This window comes from Psammomys obesus, unplaced genomic scaffold, assembly GCF_907164565.1.
Source record: "Psammomys obesus unplaced genomic scaffold, mPsaObe1.curated_primary_1811, whole genome shotgun sequence".
NCBI classification, from domain to species: domain Eukaryota; kingdom Metazoa; phylum Chordata; class Mammalia; order Rodentia; family Muridae; genus Psammomys; species Psammomys obesus.
Window position 1 is genome coordinate 16,804,396 of NW_026592118.1, and position 16,234 is coordinate 16,820,629.

The window sequence follows — 16,234 nt, forward strand, 5'->3', positions numbered from 1 at the left end:
GCATCACTCTCTTGCAGTCCTTCCTCGTCAGTAACACTTGGCTTATAGAATTACCAACAATATTAAAGAAATGCTATTGTTATTCAGTGTGGTGCATTTCTGACTGTAACAGCAAATTACATGGGTTTTTTTCCCACAAATCAAAAATTTCCATAGAACTGTTCACCTTATGGGGTATATTGTAATCATGAAATTACTGGAAAAGAAGAACACACACACACTTTATATTATTATTATTATTAAATATAAGATATCATTTTGAATGCTTATGACAAACCTATGCTGCATGCTAACACTGGACTGAAAAGGCCTAGTTTCAAATGTCCTAGTATTTTCTCCTTGTAAAAGTTTCTGTGCTTTGATTTCTTGAGCTATGAAATGGAGCACATACTACATGTACAGTAAACACTCTCCCATCACATAGCTCTTCATTCTTTCTCTTCGTCCTTTTTTTTTTTCTTAGCTACAACCCACCTACCCAACATTCAGAAAGTTGCAGGATTTGCATGCCAAGGAGCTGTGCAGCACATACATGTAACTTCTGAGAAACAATAATTGAGAGGTTCAAAAATTGCCCACAAAGTTTGGAGTTCATACAAGACATTGAATTCCTTTATCAGGACCTCTTCTGTTCTGCATCTCCAATTATATTAATTTATAAGTTGGGGAAAACATTTGTTTGTTGAACAGGGCATACATTTGTTTGTTGAAGCAGATGCTGAGACCCACAGCCAAACTTTGGGTGGAGCACAGGGGGTCTTATGGAAGAAAAGGGGGTTGAGGATAGAAGGATATGGAGGGGACAGGAGCCCCACAAGGAGACAAGGAAAGCTAAAGAGTCTAAGCTCAGGGTGTCCTTCAGAGACTGATACACCAACCAAGGACCATGCTTGGAGAGGACCTAGATCCCCTGCTCAGATGTAGCCAATTGGCAGCTCAGTATCCATGTGGATTCCAGAGCAAGGGGAACAGGGGCTGCCTCTGTCATGAACTCGGTTGACTGTTCTTTGAACTCTTGCCCCGGGTGATACGGCCTTACCAGGCCACAGAGGAAGAGGATCCAGGCGTCATGATGAGACTTGATAAGCCATGGGCAGATGGCAAAGGAGGAGAATGTCCCCTTTCAGTGGGCTAGAGGAAGGGGATAGGGGAGGAAGAGGGAGAGAGGGCGTGACTGGGAGGAGTTGAGGGAGGGGACTTCAATTGGGATATATAATGAATTAATTGTGAAGAAAAAATTTAAAAAAAAATTAAAAAAGAAAAACTTTAAGCTAGAAGACTATTTTTCCCCCCTTGGAAAATTTAGGAAGTGACTCAGGAGAGCAGCATTTTCTATCAAATACCCTGAAGGCGCTTCCCCAGTTCCTACATCTTGACAGCTGCTCATCATGAACCAGGCAGTGGTCGCGGTTTTCCCTTAATGCTCAGTGTTATCAGGCGGCCCTTTCGGGAACGGTGCCCAAGTAATGCCTGAAAGCAGCAGATGTGTGACATCATGTGAAAAGACTTTTAAGACCTTCATATGAAAATCACATCTGTCAGTCCCCGCTATGATTTTAAATGCTATTCTATGGCTGGCTTCTCTTCCTGTGCCAGCGGAGGCAGCTTGCTGAAAAGCCATCCCGGGAAACTGTGTCTTCTGGATAAGCTACTTAAGCAAATTGTGTAACTGCCATTAAAACCAGAATGTACCCAGCAGACACGATTTCACAAAAGAGGAGAGAAATCTACATTTGTACAAAAGTCCCAGCTGTTCGGAGCTACAGTTTGCACTTTTTGCATTAATCCCCCCCCCCCCCCCCCATGAACGGTGACAGTTACATTTCTAGTTAGCAGCTTCAGGATTTCTTAATACATGGCTAAGCGCGGCGCTAGCGCGGATTCGGTGTCTGTCAGGGAAACTGGCCTTGCTTCTTTTGGCTGGCATTTAGAATAGAGCTCAGTCTAAGTTGCCTGACTTGCAGATGCCACGAGAGATGTTGAGTACAGTGGGGCCCCACTGTACTTAAAATACAGTTCTACATGCGGCAAACAAGTGCCCCCAAGTTCCCTGACGGCCTTTATCTTTTGTTTCGGGTCTTGTTCCCTGTTGCCACGTTGTTGGGGGGCGGGGGGAGGCTTCGCAGTAGCACGCATGAACCTGGTGGCCCATAATGCCTGTGTTAAGAGCTCGTTTCGTGGGGCTGGGTAGGTGGCATGGCCTCCTAGCCTTGAACATCTTGCTGTGGAGTTGTTCTAGATCTAGAGGGAAGCCATCATGTGCTTGAAAACCCTCATTGTTCCTAGTGTGGAGGCTCCAAGACTAGTCTGGAACATTATGGGTAGTACACATGAAATGTAGGAGAGCCATTGTTAGCATGAATTTGGGGTCTGGGCTCTACAGCCAAACTGTCTCCGCCCACATTTTAGCCCATGTTCGGTGCTGTGTGGTCCCTAGGGAGTTACTCAGCTTCTTTGGTGAGGGTTTCCCTAACTGTAAACTGGAGGCCATTTGCTTTCCCATCACTGCAGAGGCTGGTAAATATGGTAGGGGTCTTTGAAGAACCCAGTTCATGGCACACAGTGAACATGAAACAGATGGTAATTCTTTTGATGGGATGATAACCACGCTGCTGCTGAGGGGTTCTTCCTTCTGGATCTTGGATATATATTATAACTTATCTGGCACAAAAATCGTAACATACTAGGTAAGTTACAGAGGTCAAAAGCTGTGTGCTAAGCCTCCTTTGCTATTGGTCACTGGAATTGCTATTTGCCTGGCCACATTTGTGTGTGAGAAAAATGTGCGGATGGCCGCTGGGCTGGAAGCACAGGACTGGTTTTAACTTTCCTGTCCTGGCTGAGGGGCGGAGCCCGCTCTGCAGCTTCTGTCTTGCTTTGTTAGCTAAATGAAGAGCAGCTGGGCTGACTGCTAAGGTGCCCGGCCCTCTGTGTTTATGAACGTAGGCTGTGCGCTTTTTCTTTAACAACTGGACAAGGCTGATGCTTTTCATTATTTTATAACCGGTGCTTGTAGATGCATAATGTGTGATTAGCCATGGAAAGTAAGACCTCTGCCAATATTTCCTTGGATTTACAAAGATAAGCTTGTTTTCCTTAATTTTACTTTTGAGATTATAATTGCAATATATCTCCTTATTTTTTTCCTCCCTACCCCAAACCCTCCCATATACCCCTCCAAACTCTCCTTCAAATTAATAGCCTCTTACTTCACTTACTTTCTGCATGCATATATGTATTTTCCTAAATATAACCAGCTCAGTCTGCCTAATGTTATTTGCACACAGCTTTTCAGGGTTGGGAGGTTGATAACTTTGCTTTTTAAAGTTAGCGAAATCTTAAGCATTTTAAATGTGATTTCTTAAGATGTTTACATTAATACTATCACTGTAATTGTGAATTGTATATTAACATAAGGAGTGTGTATGTGTATGTGTTGGTACAGAACATGCTGGGCAAGCGCTCTACCATTGAGCAGAATCTCAAAATGGAGTTTTGTACTTTTTACATCGACACTAGAAAATTTGATAATTTAACTTAGATTACAAATGTATTACTTTTCTGTAGAAAATACTATAAGAAGGTAGCTTACTCCTTCCCTCCCCCCCCCCCGACAATTACAGTCTATGGATCCAAAGTGCCACATGGCCTCTGTGTGTATCTGTTTGAGAAATTTCATGAGTAGAACTACTTTGAAAGCCAATATAAACCTGTGCCAATGGCAGCATAGTGGGAATAATACATAGTTGAAAAGTCATGTAAATAAACATATTCCCATATTGTGAAGGAAGACATTTCTTACACCAGGAAGCATGAGTACCTGTACATACACAAACATGCATGCGCACACACATACACACACATGCTATATACATACATACATACATATACACACACATACACACATATATAATCACGTGAGGTATTTAAATATGTTGTTGAGTTTTTCAGAAAATATTTTTCTGAGAAATATTTGGATAATGTCCCGCCTAATGTTATCTGTATGTTTGGATTATATGCTTATTTGTCTCAGTTTTCTGCCTGCCTGACATAGTCACAAATCTAGAAACTGACATTGGTATGCTATCTGGAGTTCTGTAATAATGAGGCCATGGGGGAAAAGCAGAGCTCAAGCAACTGGAGGGAGCTTGCGCTACTTTGACTCACTCTGACAAGTGCGTGTGACCGCCCAATCACTTGAAATTTCGAGACAAGTTTTTCTGACCTAATTAGACAAATGTGCTTGAACACTGGAAATTAGTCTCAAAGGACATGAGGTGAGATATGAAGAGTTGGAAAGAGGTAGGGACCAACAAACTGGGGCTGGAAGACTGGCACTGGCCCACTGTCTTGCTTTTATAAACAACACTTGGGGTAGAGTCCTCACGCATGTAAGTGGCGTCAGCAGTTGCCTGTATACAGGAAAAGGTGAGGCTGTGTGGATTCCCAAATACTTGTCACCTGGATCTTTATGGATTTTCCAACACTGGCACTGGGGGTGCGGTGGAGTTGTTCATTGGCTCCACAGGCAATGTATTAAAACAGAGATACGGCATGTCACACACCTCAGTCCTGTGTCCTTCTATGGAAGCACTTTAGACTCCAGACGGGCACATGCTGAGGCATGCTGTCGTCTGATCAAGTGAACTAAGACGATTTAGGAGGGTCCAGCATGGAGCTCAGGGGTAGAGTACCTGAGATCTGATCCTGAGTACGGCAAACAAATACGAGCAAGCATTCAAGCAAGGACCTAGCAAACTCGCTGTTACAGTTATCAAGGGTAAATCTTTATTGCTATTAAAACACGTATTTTCATTGATTATCAGTTTAATGGGACCCAGAACCCTTCCAAGTATTGACCCATGATATTCTCCCTCTCCTTCTGACTCTTCAGATTATTTCTTCATATCTCTCTTCATGTGCTTTGAAACTAATTTCCAACGTTCAATCATGTGTGTCCAATTAGGTCAGAAAAAGGAGTCTTGCAGTTCTAGGTTTCAAGTGACTGCGTGGTCACACACACGTCAGTCAGAGTGAGTCAGAGTAGCTTAAGTTCTCTCCAGTTGCTCAAGTTTTGCTCTTTTCCATGGCCTCGATTTTACAGAGCTCCTCCCTCTCTCCTTGCAACCAGGCATGACTCTACATATTTATCTTTTTATAGTTATTGTACGTCCACATGTTAGAGAGTAAACACTGTGTCACAAGATTGCTTGTAGTGAAAGAGATGAATTCGCCTTGACCGTAAATGTGGAAGCCAAACTTGGGGCTTCTCCCAATGAACCTGGGGTGGGGACGGTGTCAAAGTAATTGAGACAAGTGCTCACACAGGAGAGGCTCAGGGACAGTGGGGTGCATAGGTCCTGTTCACCTGAGCATCTGCAGTGCCAAGCAGGGCCTGACCCCTAACAAAAGCCAGGAACTGCTGGAATACTATTGCAAGGCAGGCTAGTAGACGAGCCATTGATCTACGACCGTTGACCATCCCGGACAGGATGAGAAGAAAAGGAGTTCAGTCTTCTCAGACAGTGTGAAAGCCTTTGGCTTTGCAATCCCTGCATTTCGTGGGCAGTGTTTAAGTACAAAGGCAGGCTTTGTGCCTCACCCAAATAACATTAGGAGCACCACAGGATAGATAAGAGTTAGGCTTTCTCTATCAGAAGAGAGTTCTGGAATGCAAATTACATAATTAATTTTAGACTTTTATGACTGCCATTCTCTTTTCTTAAGGAAAAATATATGTGTAGTTAGTTAATCATTAGTAGATCTCTAGTCTGAGTTAAACAATGTATAGACAGAGATAGCTTGTATTCTGATGAGATATGTTAATGCAATGCAGCTAGCAATGGGTAACATAAAAGTCCAGTGTATGGAAAGGACACTGCAGCTAAATCATGTGGTTCTACAGAGGAGAAGGCATCAAAATTTTATCTTATGCTTTAGTGGGAAGGCATGGCTGATTCAGTTAATTGAATTTGGAATCTGGTATAATAGAGTGTCTCTTTTGCACACGCAGCCAGCTCCCAACAGTTTGACTTCAAAATGAAAAGCATTCACTTAAGTATCTTTAATTACTCATTCAGAGAACTGTGTGGAACATAGTTTTCCAATCGGTGTTTCAGAATCATGAGTCAAAGAAGAGGAATGACACATGAGCCAGCTGCAAAGAATCAAGAAACAGCCAGCCATGCCTCTAGATTCTTTGTGGACATTTCAGAATTAGATGAGAGGGAATTAAAGGGGCTGTTAGCCACACACACTCAATAAATAAAATTTTAACACAATTTCACAAAACGTTAGTAACAAGTTAATATCACGCTTAGAGACTTACTCAACATAGTAAGTGCCATATATAGGATCATCGATTTTTTCCCAGCCATATGGAAGCTCTGAAAAATAAAAAGTTATTTCTTTCAGTAAGTAAAGAACAGAAAGTACAATTTTTTTCTAATAAAATTAATATAACTTAATTGTTCATAGATTAAAGAAATGGTCCTCCAAGCAGAATAAAACGAATAAAGCTGTCAGCGTTTGCCCAAATTTCAGACACACTGTGGGAGCTATAAGAAGCACTGGCTGGAAAACTGGCAGTTAAAACCACAGCTCACTTTCCTGTAGACTCCCTGCTGGGTTTGGTGTTTTGTTCCTGCCAAGCAGTAGGCTGGCACCTCATCACGTTTCCGCCGTCTAGTGCAATACAGAAGGCAAACCACTTTCCCGAGAGTGCAGGCTGCTCTCATATTTATTTGTGTTGTGAAAGGAACATTTTGGGATAATGACCATATTTTGAAAATATATTTCTGAGGATGGCAAATTGTTTCTGTTGACTGAAACAAAAATGGTACACATGCTCAATTGATACCCCACCACTGAGATGGTGAGAGGCACGCCATGACATCACCACCATGTGGGTCACAATTTGATGTTGCCAGGATTGCTTGCTAGGTATAGTTGTTTTTTTTTTAATCTAAAATTATCATTGTGCCTTTATTGAGCATGTTTCTAAGTCTCTAAGCTTAATTTTACTACACTCAAATTGAGAATATTGGTAACATAAATCTTACTACAGGTAAAAAACAAGCTGTTAGAAAACAAAGGCTTTACTGTCTAATACTGATTTTCATATACACAGAGGCTTTATAAGAAAATCTGAAAAATATAAATAAAACTTAATTTTCCTTGTTAAACATTAATTATATATATAAAATTTGAAAGCTAATTTATTTGTTTGCATGCTTATAGTATATTAAGACACATTTGATAGTGTTATTATTATTGTACTAACATATATTGCTATGGACAAAGCAAATTTCTTAGAAAAAATTAGAATTATCTGCAGTCTTGCCATACATAAACAACCACCATTAATATTTTGGCGAATATATTTCAGATTGCTTTCTATGGTTATGGACTAATTTTTGAGTAAAGTGCACATTATTATACAGCTTTAACATTTTACATGACAAAATAACAATGACATTATTGAAGGATACCACTTTAAATATCACAGAACAGTAGACTGTTGATGGCGTGGAGTCTGTACAAGTTTACAGTCTTCTACTATTGACTGTGGTGGACCTTCTGTTATATGTACCATCTGTGCAGGACACACTATAAACTAAACCTGTTATGTCTAATGTAATCTTTTGTGTATCACTTGTTTTTTGAAATTAAAATATTAGTATATCATTTATGCTATTCTGTTTTTTACTTCCAATTCTTCTATGTATATCTACTCTCAGATTCATTGCTTCTGGCCCCTATTTTTATACCACTGTTACAAAGATAAAAAACTAATTCATGTAATGTTATGTATGCAACTCCTATACCTAAGGCTCAGAGAACATTGCAGAAAAAGAGGGCAGGAAATTGTATGAGCTGGAGGACGAGAAAATCTGCTGTAATATTGTGTCTCCTAGGAACATTTATAGACTCTCAATAACATGATGGCCTAAACAAGACCTGAACAAGAATGACATCAGTAGACATGATAACACAAAAGGAGGGGGGAACTCACGGGTCACCAACTGTAGACAATGAGCCACAGGAAACTAAAAATGCTGAAAGCAGGAGAAACAGTCTTCCCCAGGACGAGTGTCCAAACTGGTTATCCAATGCCAACTGGTCAGCCGTTATTTTGGTTTTGGATAACTTCGTTAGCCTGCCATTTTCCCATTTATAGGTGCACCATTGGGAACATATGAATGGTGATTGTATTATTAACTTAATAGATCCCCAATTCCTCAACCCAAACTTTCATGCTTATGCAGGTTTTAGAATACAAACTTTTTCTGAGTTTAGAGTGTTACATGATGTAATTACTCTCTTCTACTTTATAACATTTTGAGCCATGTTGGAGAAGTACCTTTAAACTCAACACATGAGGATTCTATAGCCAAATGTAATCCACATGAAATGGGGATATATCGAAATAACTATCCAGATTATTTTTATCAATACCTAAAGTTCACAGAGACTTTGTCTATTAAAAATTCTTCGCTTGACAGTACCAAATGAGTGCCTTTCACAGGCAACTCAAGTGGAAGAATATACATAGAACAAAGCTAATAGCATGGCATTTTTTAGTTATATGGCTCCATGCATGAATCCACATTTCTTACAATCTTAATACACTGTAAGGTATGTTACAGCATGTAGAAGCATTTCATGATCAAACTTTTAAGTTATCTTTCACCTTGTAGACAATCCTTTCACTTTCTCTTTATCTTTGGCTCTTTTCAGATAAATCACTAGCTCTAACTGGTGTCTGCAGAAGTGGAGGTCACTGATTATCTTTGTCAGATTTACAACGAAAAAAGGTCTTCAGGATAATTTACCGTATATGTTCTCACTTGCCACCTTGAATTCTTCCCAGAATTTAGGGGACATCTGTTTTCCTCTTCCTAGGATGTTGGTTGGTTGGTTTTCATACTTGCTTTATATTTCCAAAGAAAATTATTGAAGAACTCATAATAAGATAAAATTCTGTTATAAATACTGATCCTTTAAAATCAGGTGGCAGTGATTTTGGTTCACACTTGGAATAGAACATTACAGCATAATCCATTCTCTATTAGAAGGACACATCACTGCCTTCATTTTAAATATTCTCAGAGTTGACAGATGTATGTTATAAGAAAACAGTAGCAAACATATCCATTGCTTCACTTGTAAAGGTGGCAGGATAAGTATTAAAATATATAACCAATATTTAAAAAAATAAGTGTATATGTATACAAATAAGTGAATGTGTTTGTATATATGTACAAATATGTTAATGTACATGCACATATAATTGTCTATATTTACCTCAATGAGATTTTTTGTGTACAATGAGAAAATTTAAATTTATTTTACTGATATGTAAAAACACAAAATCATACATATTTTAGTAGAGTGTCATGATGTTTTAATACCTGCACATTTTGCATAATGTTTCACTTTAAGCACATTTATGTCTTCAAACATTTATGATTTATTATGGTGATAATGTTCAAAATCCTATAGATTTTAAAAATACGGGGTAAAGGATTGTCGACTACGGTCTCCCTACTACAGAGCAGCATAGCAGAAATCTTACCTTTTTGAGAGGCAACATGGTAAGTCCTTGACAGAAATTTTGCTTTTGACAGAGCAAAGAATGATTTGGGCTAGAATGCTAATGAACAATCACAATATTCATATGTAAAAAGAAGCAGTAATTAAGATTACAGACTAAAGAATAAGCATCTCCTTGATGATGGAAAATTGAGAATTATCTTTTACTTCTGATGTCTATCCTATTTGCCTTTCTGAAGAAGAGAGGGAACAGGACAGGAGCTTACCACAGAGGGCCTCTGAAAGATTCTACCCAATAGGGTATTGAAGCAGATGCTGAGACTCAAAGCCAAACTTTGGGCAGGGTGCAGGGAATCTTATGGCAGAAGGGGGAGATAGAAAGACCTGGAAGGGACAGGAGCTCCAGAAGAAGACCAACAGAGCCAAAAAATCTGGGCCCAGGGGGCCTTGAAGAGAGACTCATGAATCAACCAAGGAACATGCATAAAAAGGACCCCTGCTCAGATGTAGCCCATGAACAGCTCATGGAGTCTCCATGGAGGTTTCCTAGTAAAGGGAGCAGGAGCAGTCTCTGACATGAACTCAGTTACATGATCTTCAATCACTTCCTCCTGGTGAGGTGACCTTACTAGGTCCTGATGAGACCTGATAGGATAGGGTCAAATAGAAGGGGAGGCGGTCCTTCCCTATCAGTGGACTAGGAGAAAAGGACATGGGTGGGGGAAGGGAGAAGGAGGCAGGGTGGGACTGGGAGAAGATGAGGGAGAGGGCGACAACTGGGATACAAAGTAAATAAATTGTAATAAATAATAATAACAAAGAAAAAAGGAAGTATATTTCATTGTGAAAAACAAGTTATTTGAAGTTGAATTAGTTTAAAAAAAAAACTAATTATGTCTCCCCCAAATAAGCTAACAAATCAGAAAAAGAATTTCTAATGTGGTTCTGTTTACCCAATCAAGAAAGCATGCACCTTGGAGCCCTTGGGCCCTAAACCATTAAGAACACTGTATTCAACAGCACCTGACAAGCCTGGAGATGATTAAGGTCACATTGACAAAATAGCATAGACTACACAAAATGGAAAAATAAACACCTGAGATCAGCAAGGTTAATGCAGTTAAGAACTGTTTTAATTGAGATTTCCCTCAAGCACAGAATCATGGTGCAAACTTGGTGATAAGATGTTCCAACCCTGCCAAATTCTGTGCATATGTCTGGGTTAATCTGTAGCTAGTCATCAACTTTTTAGACCAGGAACAGAAATGGAAGATTAAATGGGCATCTATTCCTGCATGGGTCCTGTAAGGCATTTTTTTTAAACTCTAAATTGTGTTTTATTATATTTGGAGATTTTTTTTTCACATCACTAACACATATTTTTATCTATTTTTTATTTAATTTTTCATACACTATGTTTTGATCATATTTCCTGTCCCCCAGATTTTTTTTTTCTGATCTTCCCACCTCCCTACATGTCTAACTTCACTTTCTCCTTCTTTTTTCCCCCCTTCCCTATCCCTACCTCTCTGGTTTAAACCAAATTGCTCTTTTCATTTAAAAAAAATGTTTCAGGTCCATTCTAATTATAGAAAATAGAACTATCTATGCTAAAGCATTTAAATAAAAACAGCTTTCAGGTTACAAAAGGAATATTTATGGGCAACTGAAAGAGAGCCTACATTATGGAAATGAGCTGTGGAAGTTGAGAACATATTCCAGGGTTTCTTAGAAAGGATCCTGTTTGCCTCTCGGGCACCATGTTCTTTTGAATTGCACTCCACATGTCTCTGTGTCTCTTTGACTCAACTCTTTTCAACCTGCATGCCATCTTTTCAGCTCATGTCTGACTGGCTATCTCTGCTTGTTCCTCTTGCCTAGGTCTGGCCACCACCTGCCTGGCTCCTGATGGCTTTGTGTATAAAGTATGGCTATTTCCACTTTGGTCTCTTTCTAAGTCTTCATTCCATGTTCCTAAACAAGTTATTCACCCAGCTGGTTTTGTTTAAAACAGATTCAAATTAATTGGGTCTGACTCTTCAGTCAATATTTTGATGTTATACACCAAGGAGGACTCAATGTTACTGCTGTAAGCTTTTGCCCAAAGTGAATAACTTCCTTTTGATTATAAGAAAACATGTGGCAATAGCAAATAGAGGGATAATCCAAAAAGCAACAGGCCAGTATTGTTCAAAAGTGTGCGGGGTCATATAAATGGATAGACTGAGGCATTGTCCATGGTGGAAGACCATGAGGACATGATTGATAAATTAATTTTGTGATATGGATTGGATCTTGGGCCAGAAAAAAGGGCAACTGGCAAAATTCAAATGAGGCTTTCAGATTAGTTAGTAGTCTATCTGATTGTTATTTTATGGTTTCAGTAATTGGACTTGTAAAGATGTTATTAAGGAAATATGAGCAGAAACTAGATACCATTTTCAACATAACTTTTAAAAACTAGCATTAGACAGCATTTTAGCATTTCTAAGAAAACTCTGGTACAGTTAATTTTCCTTCCCCATTTCCCTAACCCTTGACTCACTTGCTCTCCCACTTTTTGTTTTGTTATATCTTGCATATTTTTGGAATTCCAAAGTAAGAACCAAAGAAAAAACATTGCAGAAAAGATATTCTTTTTATTCTTCCTACTGATTGGATGATGTCTACTTAGCAACATGCTATCAAGTGCTTAGATCATGGGGTATATTTGGATAACATCAGATTTTCTCAGGCACTTGGTGTTAAATCTAGGGCCCCACACATGCTAGGTAAGCCATCTACCACTGAGCCCAGAGTCCAGACCTAGCATTCGACTTTTAAATAAGACGAGGCTGTGGGATGTTTAAATTTATGTTCTTTTTGCATATTGTGCTTTTGTTTCAACAAGTAATTTTAAGAACATGAATCAATTTTGCAATTTCACCTTTTAAAAAAATTCTATAGCTTCATCTTCTTTACTAGAAAAATGCTAAACACAAAGTCCTTGTGCTAATTTTGCTTCCTTGTAGATGACAGGCTTAGAAACAGGAAGTGTGAAAGCTAGAGTGACACTTGAGCCGTCCCTGGGAGGCAGGTTTTGTTTGGATGGGTTATGATAATTCCTGTAAGGGTATGTGTCCACTTAGGTGAAGAGCCTAACATCCCCTCCAAAGCCAAGAAGAAAGGCTGACTGTAATTAAGATACTGGAGACGAGAGTAGGGATCAGAATGAGGGACACCTCCTTCAGATTATAGATTGTTTTAATTGATTTTGTTTCTTGTTCTTTAATACTGTTTTCCAAATAGAAGCTCCTGCTAAATTTTAATTTAGAGGGAAAGTTTTATAGTAAGAAAGGAGAAATTGGGATTCTTCAAGTTGAATACTATAGAACAGAGGCATTGAAGACGTTGCCTTCAATAGTCTATATTTTTGAGAATACAGATTAGGAAGTATAACGACATTTTCTGAGAAACTCGTGTAGAGTAATAGCTAGAAGTTTCAGAAACTCTCACTGTGAATTTTTAAAAATGCATTTTTATTTATTGCTTGAAAATGTGTAGATATATAAAATACATTTTGATGAAATCCATACCTGGCTCCCTCCTCTCCACCACCCCCTAACCCCAGTTCTCACTCCCAGACATGTACTTGACTTCACTGTTTTCAATCCTCTGAGCCCAATGAATGCTGCCAGTCTCTGCACGGGTGTAGACACATCTGTGGTCACATGGGCCCCCTGCCAGAGGTTGCATCCTTGAAGATAATGGGCTTTCTCTTCCCCAATAACCATCAACTGATTTTCCAAAAGAAATACTCTTTTCAGGGGCTGGTGGATGTCTCACTGGGTAAGAGCACTTGCTGCTCAAGTATTATGATCTTAGTTCAAATCCTCAGAACCCGTTTTGTTTTATAACAGAATCTATGTGCTCATGGTAAGCTACCCATACACTCCTTTCCCAACACAGAAACTGTGCGAAAAAGTAACCTTCAGACTACTCAACCTGGAAAGCAAACAACTTGGTTGAAACTAAAGATCCTAACAACAAAAATAGAAAATCTTGTTACTTTGTGCGCTGTTCTGTTGCCTTATTCGCTGGTATTTCCTACATGAAGGAGCAGGGCCACTCTGTGGGAACCCAGGCTGGGAGTCACCCTGAGGCATCCTGGTGCAGGCATAGATTATCTTAAAGTTAATAAAGAGGAGCTACGTGGACCATGTTTTTATAGAGATAATATTTAATTCATATTATTATAAGGTGTAACATTTAATTTCTGCAGTTTACTAACGAACTTTGAAAATACTGACTGCGACCAACTGCGGAGTTTGTTGTTGAAACAGATGGAAAGTTCTAGATAACAATACTTCGCTTAGTGAGGCATGTGTGATGATGGTCCTCTACTGAACTGTGGGGTGTCCATTTCTGTACCTGTCGGTACACTCTGATACTGGCATGAAGGATAGTGAAGTTTCTGAGGAGCTCACCTACCAGAATAAACCCTACCGTTAAGCGACTTTTGACTACACATTTGTTTCTTTGCATATTTTACAAAACTTGAACAGAAATGTGCATGATGGCTTTGGCAGGTATTAGTATATTAGCAGTTATGTACAGGGTAATATGTTGGGTACTTACCTTGTTTCTAGCTGCCAAAAAAAAAAAAAAAAAAAAAGCTATCAAATGCAGCTGTGCAATTCTGTAATGCCAACGAGGAAGACAGATCTCCTTGAGACAGTGACAGTAAGTGGCAGCCGGAAAGTGTGGCCATATATGGCTAAAGTTTGCAAGCTTCATTAGAAAGTTAAAGAGTGAGGAAACTAGATGGAATCTGTCTTTTGTTCTTAAGGCATTGGTTTTAACTATCTAGAAAGTAGCTATATGCTCATTATTTGAAATACCAATTCTACTTTCTTTTTTTTTTTTTAACTTTTTAAGGTCTGTATTAATTCACCCTTCTCTGTATCTGTCATTATAATTCACTTAAAACTGCTACCTTAAATATTCCGAGTTCCTGCACTGTGAAGGCTGACATCTAATTTGAATGGTAAGTAGCTAAAAAGAGTTCCACAGCTATTCATAATCCACACGGCAACACGATTAGGAAGAATAAAATACTGTGAGTGGTACAAGTTATGTTTATGTAGGAACTCAAGCCCCAGCCCACCAAAGATTCTTGGTGTCAAGGTGGGGAGCTGAGTAAAAAGAGGAGTTGGACCAGAAGCTTGGTGTGGACTAAAGTGAGAAGACACAGGATGCCATCCCCAGGGATGCACAACTGATAGGGTTGGTAGTTCCCACCACAGCTAACAGAGACCTGAAAAAAGGGGGGGGGGTTAGAAGTTGAGGGAATGAGAGGTGATATTGATGCTTTGGAGAATCAGGATGGAAAAGTACTGTACTTCACTAAAGGAACAGAAGAAGCTGCTCAGGAACAAAACTGTAGTAATCCATCTGCTGGTCTAGGAATAAAAGACATTTGAAAATAAACAGAAAATATCAGATAATATTCACAGAAAGTTTCTATGAAAAATCAGAAATGAGAGTCAAAATAATACAAGTAATGAAACCTTGTTACTCTTCCTTACATGAAGACAACACAAAAATACAAATTCTAATAACACCTTAAGGTATTCTGAAACAAGTACATAATACAAAATAAGATGCTTAATCAGATATTTAAAAACTCTGAGTAGAAATACACAAAGGAAAGACAGATAGTGAAGAAGATTTTTGCCAAAACGTTATTTTTGATGTTTTAGTTGTAAGCCCAGCCTTTATCTCCTAGCTCCAAAATATCATTTAAAAAAGATCTCTGAAATAAAGACTAAGTTACACATGCCTACAATAGAATAGATTCAACTGAAATATAACCAGGACCACTGAGAAAGAACAAGAATATAAAAGTCAAGAGAATAAGTTTTGAAAGAAATGAAAAGAATTTGAAAAAAAAAAAAGTCAATCTGGACAACAAAGTTAATCCAGTGTGGGAAGTGGGTACATGTGAAGGGGAAAAGATATAGAATACTTAAAACTGACCCAGTAAATCAAAGTTTCCTGATGCTCCCTGTCCTTACCCATCTCCCTCCTCTATCTCTCCTAGCTCCATAATTTATCATATCAATGCATAGACAACTATCTAATTGAAAGAATCCATTTCATGCAAAACATGACCTGAAGAAAGCAGCTATCCAATTCATTTAATTGTAGAGTTCATCTTGTGAGTGTAAGAACAATGGTAGAAAAGTAATATATAAATGCTCTATGTTTAGACAATACAGAGCTAATAAAGCCAAAAACGCTGGGCCCACTGAACTGACTGGTGCATCAATCAAAGACCATGCACAGAGAGATCCTAGTTCCCCTGCTCAGAGATAGCCCGTACACAGCTCAGTCTACATGTGGGTTCTCTAGTAAGGGAGAAGAGACAGTCTCTGCCATGAACTCGGTTGCCTGCTCCTTGATCACTTCTCTCTGGTGGGGCGACCTAGTCATTCCACAGAGGAAGAGGATCCAGGCAGTCCTGATGGGACCTGATAGGCTAGAGACAGACAGTAGAAGAGGAGAACTTCCCTTTCCATTGGATTAGGGGAGAGGGATAGGGAATTAAGAGGGAGGAGGATGGAACCAGGAGGAGATGAGGGAGGGGGCTACAACTGGGATACATAGTGAATAAATGGTAAATAATAATAATAATAAT

At 39.2% G+C, this 16,234-nt stretch overlaps 1 protein-coding gene across 1 annotated transcript in view; it reads right to left on the reverse strand.

The window, feature by feature from the left end:
• The window catches only part of Magi2 (membrane associated guanylate kinase, WW and PDZ domain containing 2), a 1,360,055-nt gene that overhangs the window by 347,443 nt on the left and 996,378 nt on the right, over positions 1-16,234 (reverse strand). The window contains exon 12 of the mRNA XM_055612892.1: positions 6,329-6,386. Within this exon, the coding sequence (XP_055468867.1) occupies positions 6,329-6,386 (58 nt within the window). The remainder of the gene's footprint in view (positions 1-6,328; positions 6,387-16,234) is intronic.